Source organism: Oryzias latipes, chromosome 24 (assembly GCF_002234675.1).
Source record: "Oryzias latipes chromosome 24, ASM223467v1".
Classification (NCBI taxonomy): Eukaryota; Metazoa; Chordata; class Actinopteri; order Beloniformes; family Adrianichthyidae; genus Oryzias; species Oryzias latipes.
The window spans coordinates 17,993,650-18,009,274 of NC_019882.2; the positions used below are offsets into that span (position 1 = coordinate 17,993,650).

The window sequence follows — 15,625 nt, forward strand, 5'->3', positions numbered from 1 at the left end:
CATTTGTTTGATTTACAATTTATTAAAGTTTTATTTATTGATGGTTGGTTTGCAGGATCCCTGCAGCCCGATGAAGCCATCGGTGTCCCTGCAGCTTTCCACTTCAATCCTTTCTTCCTCCACCAAAAACAAGATCTCTACGCTTGTGTGACGCTTCCGTCTGAGGAGGAGGATCACTTTTTTGGCAAAGCCGTCTCTACTGACAAAAATCTGATTTTGAGTCGCCAAAGGTTCAGAATCTCTGTTTTAAACCTATAATAATCCGAAAATAAAGCTTCACAAAAGGCTCCACATATTTCATCTTCAAGCGATGCTCCGATAAACAGACAACTTCTGTGTTTTCTCCTTGTTAATCTATGACTTTTTTAAATTTCTTAATTTTACTTTTTTATTCTAATAAAAAATAAAATAAACTAATACTCCGTCGTACATAATAAATCTTTGTTTTACCTTTTTTTTGGACAAAAACTGGACAGTTTACGGTTCATTGTTGCCCCCTGGTGGCATAAAATGATAAAGCGTTCAGGTTAAGATTACAAACACAGCAGCAGCCGTCATATTAAAATCTGTTTTATTCACCATAGAATTGTAACAAATATAGTTTATTAAAACTGCTCATTTATATCACTTTTATCCATAATCTCAAGATTTTCATAGAAATGTCAAATGGCTCATTCGCCGCCACAGAATATTTACATTTCAGATCAATAATATTAGACAAGATTCCCCACAAATAAAAATAAAAACATCGCACTGGAACAAAAAGTAAACAATGTGCAACGGAATGTTTTACCAGCAAATGAGATTTCACACTTTTACACCTTTAAAAAAGAAAAAAACACCAGAAAAAGAATCAAAATGCTCAATTCCTAAAAACATAAACAAGTTCCTGAAAAGAGGAATCCTCCTGGAATCCCCTGAAGCTCACATTGAGAAGACGGTCCTGTTCAGGCGGAGACCTCCACACCAACCAACACCATCAGGCGTGGACCTCCTGCAGGAGCAGCTCTTCCTGCCCCTACATGCTGCTGCCACAAGGAGGCGCTATTTCTAAAATTGATTTTAAAATATAGCTGTAAAATGTTTATTATTTTAAGTTTTCGTAAGTAAACCTTTAACATTGTTTAACCTTTTTAAATTAAATAAATCGTGTCAGTTTTTCTGTAAATCTGAACTTTGTTCAGAAGTTCATTTCACTCACTTATAAATTTTGACTTCGTTTTTGATTGTTTTTCTCATATTTTTACAACTTTATTCTCATACATTTATTTACTTCTCTGTTATAGCGGCTCCAATACGCTCATAAAAATCATTTATTTTATTTATTTATTATTTTTTTGACTTAATGTAGAAAAAAAAAGGAAAATAATTGAATCACTGTGTTTAAGTTAATTAAAATAATTCAAATTTTAGAACTTTTCCTCTGATTTAACTGTTGATTAAAGAGAAATGTAGGAATTTGAATCACAATTCGTCATAAAAGGTCAAATTTAGAAAGATCTCTGCCTCTGGAGAATTTTTACTGGGAAAATTTGATAAAGTCAAATATTAGCTTTAAACATTTTAAGTGTTCTTTAGCTAACTTAGCAAGAATAAGTTATTTTATTTCAGGATTTAAATGAATCATCTGCTGACAAAGATTTTTGAAAAGTAATTTAGATTTTTATAAATTAGAGTTAAGGACTAAATACTAATAAGAGCTGATAAAATGTCCTACTTTTTGTTTTTTAAGAAATCTTATCTCTTAGTTTTTTGTCATCTGTGAGATAAAAATGTTCCTTTTCTTGTCATTTGAACTTCTAATTTTCTTTTTTCTAGATGAGACTTTGTTGTCCTTTTCGTGTTTTTTGGTAAACTTCCTATGATGTTTATCTTTTAACCCGTTGGCAGCGATTTTCTTTTTGGTCTCAACTCTTTCTGATTTGTTTTCTGATTGTTTATTTCATTCATTCATTCGTTTCGGTTTTCTGTCAGTTTGATAATTATTCATTTATCAAAATGAAAGTCGTTGATCCACAAAACCAAGCAGATTCAGAATTGATCCAACGTTTTAGAATCTGAAATAAAGCAACGTTCAAGTTCTCAGAACAACAAACTGCTTCTAAGTGTTAAACTTAAAGTTCTCCACATTTATTTCCATATATTTGCCTAAATCCCACAAAAATATGATCCAATGTCTTCATTAAATTAAAAAAGTTCATTTATCACAAACGTTTTTGCCTGAAAAGATGAGATTTTCTGATGACGTCTGCAGACTTTGGTGGGTTGTCAGCGAGTCTTCATCTCAGCGCGCCGCTCCTCCTCTTCACTTGTTTTGTGCTTTCAGAGTTCAATAAAACGGCGTCAAACAATAAAAGCACAAAAAAATTAGAAACAAAAAGCAAAAAAAGTTCTTCTCTTCACATTTGATGGTACATTCACCCCTCTAAAAATAAAGCCATTTCCTCCGACCTCTGGCTGAATCCCCACAGCTCCACCTAGAGGCCGGCTTGATTACCGCTAAATAAATTAACAATCAGAGCGAGTGATTTACAATCCATCGTCAGGTGGTGCAGGAATGAGCTACAGAAAGAAGGTGGAGGGAGTCGCCGTCTCCCAGGAAACGGGAAGGCAGTAAGAGTTGGTAAAAACTGGATTCTGATTTCATGTTTAGGTCATTATTTCTATTTCTGCTCCTTTTAACATTAAAAGGTCATTTTAATAAATGAAATTTTAGAAAATTAGTATTTGGAAAAGGAAACGCCTGTACTTTGACGTTCTCACCACTAGATGTCAGTGCAGTGGAGGAAATAGATGCAGCTGCAGCTCCTGATGGGAGTTTTTACCAACCCTCCACGTACTTCCAGGCTGAAGCTCCTCTGAAATGAAATGCTGGAGGTTCCATCCTCTGATCCACGCCTGCTGCAGGACTCTGAAGCTGCTTCTTTGGGTTGTTTTTTTTTGGCGAGCTGCTCCTCCATCGCTGCTCTCTTCAACAGTGAAGGCACCGGACTGAAGTGAGGAGACGGCGGCGGGGCGGCGGGACAAAAGCTAAAGCTGCGTCGCATCAGTATGGCTTCATATGGGGGCGGGCGGAGCGGGGGTCCTCACAGAGGAGAGAAGGCCCTGGCGGGGGGGGGGGGGGGGGGGGGGGTGAGCTGCTGAAGGAAAATGAAGAGTTTCGGGGAAACGCCCGTCCAGGAAAGGAAACCCAGCAGTAGAAGAGGAGGGAAACTCTGTGTAAACACCGAGGAAGAGGACGGAAGAGTCCCGGGCAGGTGAGGAGGAAGGGTTATGTGAAAGAGGCCCTGGTTGTGCCGGGTCGTTCCAGGAGCCTCAAACTCGTAGAATCAGTTCGTACGTCCCGTCCACTGGTGGTGGTCACGGCGTCAGGAGCAGACGTTATCGCTGCAGCAGAACAGTGTTTGGACTCCCGGTGAAAAACATTAAGCAGAGGAGGAGCTCGGTTCCAGCCGCCGGCCGCCGCTCTTCCAGGCTCAGGTCTACAGGACTGCAGGTCGGTGGGACTCCCCTACTCCACCTCGTTGGGCCGGTCCGTCTGCTCCTTCCTGATGACGGGCAGAGGGTGCGCCTCCGTGTTGAAGACCCAGTGGTCGAACGGCAGCTGGTCGTCTTCCGAGAAGAGCAGGTACAGATACCTGCGAAGGAGAAGAAGACCCATGAGGCCGGAGGAGCGTCCCTGAGCGTCCCTGAGCTCCCGGGTCCGTCTCCATCTGGGACGTTCTGCTTTTCCAGCAGCTGATCCACCCAGAGAGAGACGGAGGAGTGCTGAGTCAGCACGCTCACTCGCCAGCCTGATGTAAAGGAGCCAGAGTTCAGCCACTCTGAACAAAAGAGCAACAAGCCTTTTCCTCGGCTGACCTTTGACCTTTCCCGCATGATCTGGTCATAAAATCAACACGTCGTGACCTCAGACGCTGGAGCCTGCCCTCTGCCTCCGTCCGTCTAATGTTTCCAAACACATCATCAGTTTCAAAACTGAAGTTTTTTTCTGTCAATGGTTGAATTTTTACAGCAGCATAAACAGACAGGAAACAGGAAGTCACACATTATTTCACAACAAAAGCTGTGCTAAAACCCTCCTCGCTACACTGAGGTAGATGTTTCTGTTTGCCATGGCGACCAGTGTTGGAGTACATGATGTACTTCATGGTTTTACTGTATGTCAATGGAAAACAAATGATGTCATAAACAGAAACCTCCCGTTCTGTCTGAAGGACCAGACAGGAAGTGGTATTATTCTTTGATTCTCGTGTAAAAAGTTAAGAAACACTTCTGGTGTTTGATGCAAGAGAGGCTTCCACATAGAGGTCCCACACGGAGCGTCCTCACTCGGGCTGCACCGGGACTCGAACCCGCACAGCAAGCTCAGCGTTTCTTGATATAACAAACAATAGATTGGTGGGATTCGTTTGGTCACAATCAGTAATCACAAATGAAGACTTCTTTGAATGAAAAGGAGCCCCCCCCCCCCCGCTCCACCAGAAGGAGTGATGGAGGCGAAGACGGCGGAGTCAAACACGGTCGAGCTCCTGGCAGCAGCTCAGCATGATGACCAGAAACATTAGAGGGCTGGGCGCCGCTGAGCGCCGTCGACCTTCTCTGACATCTGACCCGCCCCCCTGATGGAGCAACCGTTCCAGGTTAGCGGCCGTCATTTTCCCTCCAGAGGGACGCCTCGCCTCTGAGGTGAGTCATCTGTTTTGGCTGCTTTTTCCATCAGGAAATGAATCTAGACTCCACAGAGTCTAAAGCGGGCGACTCATCGCTTTTTCTAACCTCGACCTTCAGGGGGGGGGGCATCAGCTGGAGAAGCAAACGGGACCATCAATTAAAAGTTTGGAGACGGATGCTTTCATCAGGGAGATGATAAATGACAGCCAGATTAACGGATGGATGGGAAGTTTCCATGGAGGCTGGGAGAAAGGAGGAGACCAAAACTGAAGTCTGAAAGTAGAATCTGCTCTTCATCTATTTCAATCCATCCGACTCCTGCTGAATATCACACGGATGGCGTGCAGGTCAGTGCTCGCCAACCTTCTTGGGCGACGGGGCGGCCTGCTGGAGGCCGAAGTTGGCGTCTGAATTTTTAAGCTTCTGTTTTTCCCCTAAAGTTTTGAGGGAAAAGTTAAGAGAAAATCTATTTGTCGGAATAAAACGGTCCAACGTGAAAACAGATTAAAAACAGAGTTTGAAGATATTTGTAGATCTTTTTCAGAAGATGAATATTCAATAAAATACCTTAAATAGTTTTTAATATGTGGGAATTCATTAAAGGCTAAATTTCAGGGTTTTTCCATAGATTGCTGTTTTATCTCTGTGACCGTTCACTTTATCCTCAGGGAAAAAAGATGAACAAAAATGTTATTAAATATCGATTTATTGTGTATTTCTCTATAACACATAGGAATATTGTCTGTGCTAAAGTTAACACGAGGAAATGTCATTTAGAAAATTCTTAAAACACGTTTACACGAATCAGAATCTTTGCTTCATTGAATTTTGATTCTTTTCAAATATCTACAGAAACCGTCACTAGATTTCATGTTGGAGCCATTAAATGGATTTCCCTCAACTTTACCCTTAATCTGCAAACCAGAAGCCGACTTCAGCCTTGTCTGACCGTTGAACAAACGGTCACATTTTCAAACTCTAATAATAAACAGGGATCCACTGTTTTATTAGCAGTGTCCCTGTAACCTGCAAAGGTTTGAGCTTCCCTCATCAATGTGACGTCTTCCTCCTGTTTAGACAGCAGAAATATCAAATCTAAGTCAAAACGGGAAGTTTAGACAAAAAAGGACTATAAAAGTGATGAGTAAAATATTTAGCATAATTGTTATTAACAACAAAAACTGTTTTTTTCCTTCACGTTTGTTTGGGTTCGTTGTTTTTTTCAGGAGCTGAAGTGAGAAGTCTCCATGAAGGAGCGTAGAGGAAACACCAGCACGCCTGGTGTGAAAACGGCGCCGCGATGTCCGCTCCTGCTTTGAACGCGGTTGGACGTCAGCCGGCCAGCATCCCGCTGCGGCCGCCAGACGCATTTACAGCGCCGCGGGCGTGCCGTCGCGCACGCTTACGCCAGAAAAGTCAAGACTTTCACACATATGCAGCCGAGCAGAAATAACAGGCAGCCATCAAGAGGAAGCGAGGAGGAGCAGCAGTTTGTCTACACTCATGGAGAAAATGTTTGCTTCTTTTGTGTTTAAATCATTATTGTCTTTTTCTGCTGAGTCATTGCTGCTTTGGATTTAGCTTCATGATGACGAGCAGAAAACTAATGGCAGCAGAGAGGAAACAGGTGATTTAATGAGCTGCAAGAAGCATTAAGAGGTGATCTAGATTTCCCTAAACTCCTAACTGTCAAAGAGGAAGCTTCAAAACCAGACGCCGACTTCAGCCTCGTCTGACTTCTTACAAACGAAGAAAAGGTCACTTAGACAGGTATTTTCTAAAGATAATCATGATAAATCTGAATCCAGCATTTGAGCAACTTTATTAGCAGCAGCTGGTTGATGAATATTCTGCATTATTCTTCTGGTCTGTGGGAACATTTGGAGAAAAGGCGACTGGTTTTTGTTTGTTAAATGCAGATTTCTTTTATTTTGAAGTGGAAGGCGTTTCTGTTTCATCTCTGGATCTTTTCTTTGAAAACAAACTTTCCAAATGTCGTTGTCTTTTTATCTGCTTTGCTAGCTCGGAGGTTTCAAATTAGCGACCAGTGCGGCCGCCTGAGAAAGTGGAAGATGTGTTTTTGAAACGTGACAGACTCGACGCGTCAAGAATGAGTCGGATGTGGTGGAGAGAATGCAGAAGGTTTCCAAAATAAAACTAAAGGCTAAAGGTGTCCACCCGCCATGGAACGTTTGGACTGTTCCCGTCAGTCGCTGCACTAAAGCTGCATCCTGTTTGGTTGCTGTGGAGCATCAGCTTGGGGAAATGAAGTTTCCCGTCATTTCTGGACGCTCTTTCACCGCTTCTGCTGCACGTCTCCACCGTGAAGGGGAAGAGATAAGCTCTCTGAAAAGCTTCCATTTTTGATTCCTCACTGTTTCCTAATGTCGACCTCTTTCATGGCTTCTCCATAACTCTGTGTAATTGAAGGATTTACGGAACGCTGATAGAAAACGGCGGATCTGTGTTATCAAGCTCCTGCAGCAGCTCTGCACACTTCCTTCTCCACAGTGACGGTCTGCTTGATGCTTTTCTGTATCTCTGTTGTTATTTCTAACATAAGAGGGGCTGTCGGCGTCTGACGTGAGCTTGGTGCCCCCCCAGCGTCAGCTGAGGGCTGCAGGATCCACACCCTCTAAGAAGCGTGATGATTGCAGTGGTTATAAGAGGACAGGAGTGAAGTGTGAACAAAGATAAGAATCAGTCTTACTTGAGCGTCTCGGCCAAGAAAAAGCTCTGCTGTACGTCGTCGAGGCTCGGGTTTGAGGAGTAGACGTCTCTGACGCCGCTGTAGCCTCCTTCCACTTTACAATGCCGCTCCAAGGCCTGATGGAGAGGCAGGGGGAGGGGCAAAAGAGGCGTTAAAACCGGGACTTGGTGATGGCGTTTCGTGTGAAAGCTGCCACAGTTGTGGTTTTACCTGCACCGCCTCCCAGCCCCACTCCCGGTATTTGGGGTCGTGGGTGAACCTCCACATGTACATGTAGGTCTCGATGACCTCCGGCCGCAGGATGAAATACTTCTCGTTCTGGCGAGTGGCGATGGCCTCCACCCCGCCGTCGAAACGGAACGCCTCTGGACCGAGCTTTAAGGCTGCAAACCGCAGAAACAGCAGCCGTTGAGAGTGGCTCGGTTCAGGTCACGTTTGTTCACCCGTAACGTCACCCAGGACCAGTTTTAAAGACCCAGACGGATCACCTCTTGATCCATTTTAAAAGCGTTCCCACTGGTCTTTTACTTGGGATTAGTAGGGTGCGTATTGGCACGAATATGACGTATCACAATCCATGTCAAGTGTCAGGAGTGAAGCATCTGGAGCCCATTACAAAGCACCACAATCTGTATTTTTAGATAGTTTCGGTTCGGTTCCCATTCCAAGAAAGAAACGTAGTACAGGTAGTTCATGTCTCATCACAACAAAAACTGCAAGGCTGACTGAACATTTAGCATTTAACACAAGCGGCCTCTCGCTGAGGTCTTCCTGTTGTTTGTGTTGTCGAGGCTCCGTGTGCTCTGCTGCGCTGAAGGACGCTCAAAAATAATGAAATAAATATCGTCCTGACAGAATTTTAAATCAATAAAGGTATCGCCCAATGAAATATCGCCAAATCGATTTTTCCCTTTTATGAAACTGTTGGGAACATTTGAAAATTTATCGGGATATAAAATTAATATTTCAAAAACTCAGACTAACATTCAACTATGTTCCCACTGAATACATTAGAAACAACTTTAAATTCAATTGGAATATGAAAAGTATTAAATACCTAGGAGTAGAAATAACACAAGACTTTCAACATATAAACATTAAAAATTATTCAGAAGTACAAGACAAGATAAAAAAAGACATAGAAAGATGGTCAACACTCCCACTAGATTTCAACTCTAGAATCGAAATAGTGAAAATGAACATATTGCCGCGGTTTTTATTTTTATTTCAAGCTCTACCAGCACAGGTCTCCAACACTCAATTTGCAACGTGGGATAAAACAATATCCAGATTCATATGGGACAATAAAAGATCCAGAATAAAATATGGCACCCTCCAGCTTCCAAAGAACAAAGGAGGTATGGCATTACCAAAGCTGAAAGAATACTACATAGCCTCACAATTACGGTACTTATGCTGTTGGTGTAACCCCCATTATACTGGAAAATGGAAAAATATTGAATGTGAAACTTTACAAGAACCTATTCAAAACATTATTGGTGATAAAGAGTTATATGAAACAAAGAAAAGGCATGTAGATCCCATAACAAATCATACACTAACTATATGGTTCAAACTACTCCAAAAATACAAAATCTTAAATAGTGCAAAAAAATTAAAATGGGTAGCATATGACAGGCAATTTAAACCAGCAGAATATGATCAGACCTTTAAATATTGGACTACAAAAGGAATAACAGCATGGTGCTTGCTAGAAAAGGACGGACAGCTGGAGAGTTTTGAGAACTTAACTAAACAATTTCACCTTGAAAAACAGGATTTTTTCAGATACTTACAAATGAGAAACTACCATAAGAAAGCAATACAGAGCGACTCCTCTGGGGATGAAGGCGGGATAGTTCACACAATAACAAAGACATATAAAGACAACAATACTAAATTGATTAGTGTGCTATATAAATCATTGATGGAATATGACGAAAACACAACTTTGAAAGTAAAAGATAACTGGGAAAGAGAATTAAACATAAGGATAACTGAACAGGACTGGTTAGATATGTGGAGACACCACCATACCACCACTGGATCTCGAACGTGGAGAGAGTTTGCCTGGAAGAACCTTATTAGATTTTTCATAACACCTAAACTGAAGAACAAACATTTGAAAACAAATCAGAGCTGTTGGCGCGGATGTGGAGAAATAAATGTTGACCACTCTCATGTATTTTGGAAATGTCAGAATGTAACAGGTTTTTGGAAGATGGTGGGCGATCTCACATGCAAAGTGCTGGGTTACAAAATTCCTTTGTTGCCAGAACTGTTTTATCTGTACATGTTTTCAGGAAACCTAATCCACCAAAGTGACAAATATTTATTTAAAGTCATGTCACTAGCCGCCAAAAAAACAATAACCAGAAACTGGGGCACTACGGAGATCCCTTCAAAGGAGCAATGGACTTCAACAATCAACAACATATATTCAATGGAATTAATAACATACAGGCTGAAGCTGCAAGAGGCACAATTACACCGAAAGTGGAAAAAATGGACACTGTACAACAGATAGACACGTGGAACACCTAGACTTGACCTTTTTCTTTTCTCTCTTGTTTTTTTTGTGATGTTGTTTGAGATTTGTGTTCTTGTAACAAAAACTAATAAAAATAAAGTTATAAAAAAAAATCGATTTTTCCCTACACCCCTAAAGACCAGTGCCGTCATGCTATTAAGTGTTTTGTGTGATTAATTAATCATGACCTTTAATTAATTCACTGACTTAATGTTTTGATAATCTAACCTATTAATGGCTGTAAGAAAAACATTTTTGAGGTATTTTTATTTAATCTTGTGACATCGTTAAATCTTGTGCGACGTACTCCAGAGCCACTAAATTATGATATTTTCCCTCTTTACTATGCATTTTTTGGAGCCTGCAATATATAAAAATGTTACTGCTAATTGATGCTTTTTTCATTTTTTTCTTAAGTGACCAAAGTATAGGCAGGATGGTGCGTTATCGGAAAATAAATGACTTCCTCGAAGCAACCATCCAACGCGATATTTCAATTAACACCACAAAAAAATAACAAACGATAATTTGACCCACCTAATTATGAATATGCAGTTTTGTGCCATAAATCAAAACTCCTGTGTCATTTTCCAGAACATAGTTTCTGCAGAACGGCAGGAGATCGTTAGATTAATTTCCCTCTGCGTTGAAAGTGAGACGTTGGAAAAGAGAAACCCCGGCCACCCTTCCCCTTTACGTTGCTGAGAGCTCTCTGTTTACATGCTCTCTTGTAGCTTACAGCCCCTCACAACCCCAACCTAATGTTAGCGGTGCAACAAAGATAGCTAATCTATCCAGCTGTATTCAGTTTAGATCCAGATTCCAGCTCAGACGAGGAAAACAAAGACGTTCATAGATCTATTTTTCTACAAGTGGATGCATCAGAAAGGGGCGGAGCATCAGAATGGGGAGGAGCAGGAAACTGGTCATTCTGATGCTCCACCCCTTTCTGATGCGTCCATGTACGACTTTGTTTTCCTCGTCTGAGCTGGAATCTGGATCTTAACTGATTTGAATTAAGAAATACTCAAAATGTCATTTTAAGCTCAATTTTCTCTAAATATCTCCTCTCTCATCAGAAAAAAATGCTCTAAGAACACGTTAAAAACACCAAAAACACCATTTTCCTCGAAGTGGGTCTTCAGTGAGGGAGGCGGTTCAGAGCGGTCATTTATGTGATTCTTTAAAAGTCTCATCCTGAAGCTATCAGGAAAGATGAACGAAAAGAGGACAGATGTCCATCATCGTCAGCAGTGTGTGTGTGTGTGTGTGTGTGTGTGGGGGGGTTACCTGTCCTGGCGTACGACTCGTGACAGGTGCGGGCGATTTCTGCTGCCAGCTCCATCTGGTGGCCTGTCTTGTCTCCAGGCGCACCGTCAGCTCCCAGAGCGATCATGCCGCCAGCAAAACATGTCAGGTGGCCCATCTTGTGCTCCAGCAGCCCCCCTTTCCACTCGGCTATGTAGGTCAGCCCCCCACTGGACTTCCGGATCAGGCTGGTTTCTATGGCCTGATAGACAAGCGCGTGTCACTTTAATCAGAGGATTCTCCGAGAAAAAAACTGTCTAATGTGTTAAAATGCCAGAAATGAGTCACGCTGTTGAAAACATTCTGTTCACTTTTAAAACCCATCAAATACTAACTTTCTAAACTTCATTCTTCTGTTTAAGAAAAAGCTGCCTTCATGAAAATGTGCATACATTTGACATTCATTCTAGAACAAGATTTGCTTTACATGCCAATCAATAAAAATGTTACCATGGCAACGGGCAGAACTTTGGGGAATGCTTGTGGACTGAAAATGTTACAGTTAGGAAACATTTAAGCTAAGGCTACGTTCACACCGCAGGCTGAAATGATCCAATTCCGATTTTTATGCCCCTATGCGACCTGTATCTGATTTTTTCATGACAGTCTGAAAGACACAGATCCGATCTCTTCAAATGCGACCCAGGCCACTTGGGTATGTGGTCCTGAATCCGATACGTATCCGATCTTTTGAAATGCGACCTCCGTCTGAACGGCCAGGCCACATGCATCCGACCCGTACATCATCGATACGCTACAAACGTCATCATTCTGCGTTGAAGTAGGCGGGAATGAGAACATAGACATCAATCATGGCGGACGATGCTGCTGAGACCAGTCAGTAGAAGGGAAGAGAGGTCACGGATTGGATTAATATTTGGGGTGACAGCTCTATTCAGGCCAAACTCCAGGGCTCTTCTCGCAACTGGGCGGTTTTTGAAAATATTTCCAGCGAAATGGCCGAGCATGGTGTTGAACCTTTCCCACGATGACTTTTGTGACATTTCCCACATGACGGCAGGAAACCTTCACCAAAGAGGGAAGGAGGAGGCTGCCCCTGAACTCAAGTCTTCTGTCCAACTCAAAGCCATAAAAATGGGCCGGTGTGATGAAGTTTGGCTTAAACGTGATGTGGGCGGAGCTCGGCATCTGTGGGTGTGTCAGGGAAAAGTGATCCAAAGGGTTTCAGGAACTTAATGGAGCACATCCCAAAAACCCTCCAAGTGTAAGGATTCTCTTCCATGTTCCTTCCTTCCCTCCCACCTTCCCTCGGCTAAACGTTCAAGAAGAGAAGACTGTAAATCCAGAGCTTTAAGAGAACGTCACCGGGATAAATGAGAACTGTTATTGACAATCTGCAGAGTTTCTGTCTGAATGCCAATGGACCTCCGTCTTCCTGTTGCATGCTGGGACACAGTCGTCTCATAAGTCAAGTGTCTCCTGCTGTAGCCAGTTATCCAGCTTGTTGAAGCGACCCGCCAGGTTGGGGTCAGTCTGGTGTGAATCCTGAACAAATCTTTGATCGATGATGGGAGTTTCTTGAGCTTCACTCAGAAAAAGAACTGCTGCTGTTCGAACCCTTCTAGGCTTTCCTGGACGACATCCATCACTTGGACGAGGTGTAAACTGGGAACTTTCTCACAGCACAACACCGACTTGTGTTACAGAAACATGACGCAGGTCTTTCTAGGAGCATCAATCCAGAACAATATTTCATTGTTGCAAACACAAAACAAAGGAACCAGATGACAGGAAGAGGGAAAGAAGACAGTTTTTCCTCCCTACGACCTGCTTCCACTACAGACAGACAGATCGTACTAACACTCTTTAAAGCGTGTTAATGCAGGAACGTCAAATCATTGGTCACATTCTCATAAAACAAACCCCAAAATGGACAAATAGATTTTTTTTGAGGGGAAGCTCTCTAAAAGGAAAGAGGATAGAGTTAAAAGTGCTATGAAAAGGTTTAAAAAACTGCGTGTGTGGGTTACAGCATGGCCTTTATCGACTAGAGTGTCTGACCTCAGCAGCACAAACCTACTCCAGCAAGGCTCTGTAAAATATCCCCTCAGCAGGACCAGATGAAAACGTGCGGTCGCACGCTGCACCACTGTCGAGAGGACTCATGCACTCCTGCAACCCAGAACCTTTCTACGATAGCTCCTACAGCTGAAGGGATTGAACGATTAAAGACTGATGGCGGTCCCTTCACAACAGTTGCCTTCAGGCAAATTGAAAAAGTTCAACCAGCAACTTTCCGGTAGAAGGTAAAGTATTCTCCTCTCAGTCCGCCCGTTAAAGAAATGGAGGCTGAACTTTTATCCTGAAACAGATCTATTAACATTTGGAAATGAGGAAAAATTTGGCTGTTCTTTTGAGGATGATAAAATCCTCACGTTAACGCTGAATGTGTGGCCGACCTTTAAGACCTCAACTTGATCTGCTGTTAAAGTGGTCTATTAATTATGATGATACAGTTTTTAGCCTAAATAAAAAAAAATGACATTTTTTAGGACCGTTTCTGCAGAGAAACAGTCTGAGTTGTGGGCGGAACAACACCTCCACCTTCTCCTCCCCAGCCTCATGCTTTAGACCAGAATAGAATAGAATAGAATGCCTTTATTGTCACTGTGCACATGTACAATTTGCATAAGCGTATACAATGAAATGAAAATAAGCCGCTCACTATACAGTGCTAACATGCATAAGAATATAATTTCACAAAAATGATGAATACAATTTACCAAGTACCAAAAACTTATACAAAGGTGCAATAGAAAATAGAAAATTTCCACAGAGAGGTAGTAGTTAAAACAAAACAAAAAACAGTTATGCCCATGATGGCAGAGATATATTGCACTTACTATATTGCACATTGATGGGAATATCTTGCACATAATGAGATGGTGTTGACATGATGAGATGCGCATAGTGAAAGAGGGAGACATGGGGGTGGAGCTGTCAGTGACAGTGCATGTGGGAGGGCAACAGGTCAAACAGTCTAGAGCCAGGGTGGGAAATGTCTTTTATGATCTTTCCAGCTCTGCTAAGACAGCGGGAAGAGTAGATGTCCAACAGGGTGGGGAAGGGGAGCCGATGATCCTCTGAGCTGCTTTGACTAACCTCTCTCCCTGTCCGCCACGCTGCAGCTGCCGTACCACACTGTAATGCAGTACGTCAGAAGGCTTTCAATGGACATACGGTAGAAGGTTGTCAGCAGGCTGGGGTCGAGATTGTTTTCTGTCCAGGAGATGTTGGAAAATACAACTCCCAGAAACCGGGAGGTGTGGACCCTCTCCACACGCTCTCCGTTGATGTATAGGGGAGCTGGGTCAGTGCTGTGCCTCCTGAAGTCCACGATGATTTCCTTGGTTTTCTTGGTGTTCAGAGTTGTTGTCTGAGCACCAAGCTGCCAGCTTCAGGACCCCCTCCCTGTAGGCTGCCTCGTCTCCCTTTGAGATGAGTCCGACGACTGTGGTGTCATCAGCAAACTTCACGACGAGGTTGCTTTCGTGCTGTGGACTGCAGTCGTGGGTGTAGAGGCAGTACAGGAGGGGGCTCAGCACACAGCCCTGTGGGGAGCCGGTGCTCAGTGTGCATGTGGGAGAGAGGTGGGGGCCCAGCCTCACGGCCTGGGGCCGGTCAGTGAGGAAGTCCTTAATCCAGGCACATTTGGGGGGGGGGACAGGCCTATAGTGTCCAGTTTCCTGATCAGTATGTCAGGAATGATTGTGTTGAAGGCAGAGCTACAGTCCACAAAGATCATCCGGACGTAGCTCTGCTGCTCCTCCAGGTGGCTCAGCGCAGCATGCAGGGCCAAGGCGATGGCATCCTCTGTGGACCGGTTTGTGCGGTATGCAAACTGGTGGGGGGTCGAGGTCTGGGGGGAGGTGGTCACTGATGTGCCGGAGGACCAGTCTCTCGAAGCACTTCATGATAACTGGAGTGAGCGCCACCGGACGGTAGTCGTTGAGGCTGGAGATGGGGGATTTCTTCGGCACTGGGATGATGGTTGCAGATTTCAGACAGGACGGTATCCCTGCCTGGGCCAGGGAGAGGTTGAAGATCCCACCCATCTCTGTGAAGATGGGTGGGACCTGAGGAGCACATGCTCTGAGCACTTTGCCAGGAACCCCATCTGGGCCAGCTGCCTCTCTGGGGTTCACAGCTAGGAGCGGCTTCCTGACGTCGTCCTCAGTCACAGTGAGTGGCGTGACTGGAGAGGTGGAGCTGGATGGGATTGGGGGTGGGGGTGGGACTGGTGCGGCAGAGTTCTGTTGTTTTGGAGCCTCAAAACGTGCGAAGTAGTTGTTCAGCTCCTCTGCTAGCGCTGCATTTAGATGGTCTGTAGTTACTTGCCATCCCCTGTAGTTGGTGATGTCATGTATGCCCTTCCACACCTC

At 43.5% G+C, this 15,625-nt stretch overlaps 1 protein-coding gene across 1 annotated transcript in view; it reads right to left on the bottom strand.

Annotated features, from left to right (window-relative positions):
* Positions 1-554: 554 nt before the first annotated feature.
* LOC101158740 (mannosyl-oligosaccharide 1,2-alpha-mannosidase IA) overlaps positions 555-15,625 on the bottom strand; it is a 125,498-nt gene continuing 110,427 nt past the window's right edge. The window contains exons 9-12 of the mRNA XM_023953195.1: positions 11,205-11,424; positions 7,595-7,767; positions 7,385-7,500; positions 555-3,638 (exon numbers count right to left, since the gene is read on the bottom strand). Coding sequence (XP_023808963.1) covers positions 3,512-3,638; positions 7,385-7,500; positions 7,595-7,767; positions 11,205-11,424 — 636 coding nt within the window. The 3' untranslated portion in view covers positions 555-3,511. The remainder of the gene's footprint in view (positions 3,639-7,384; positions 7,501-7,594; positions 7,768-11,204; positions 11,425-15,625) is intronic.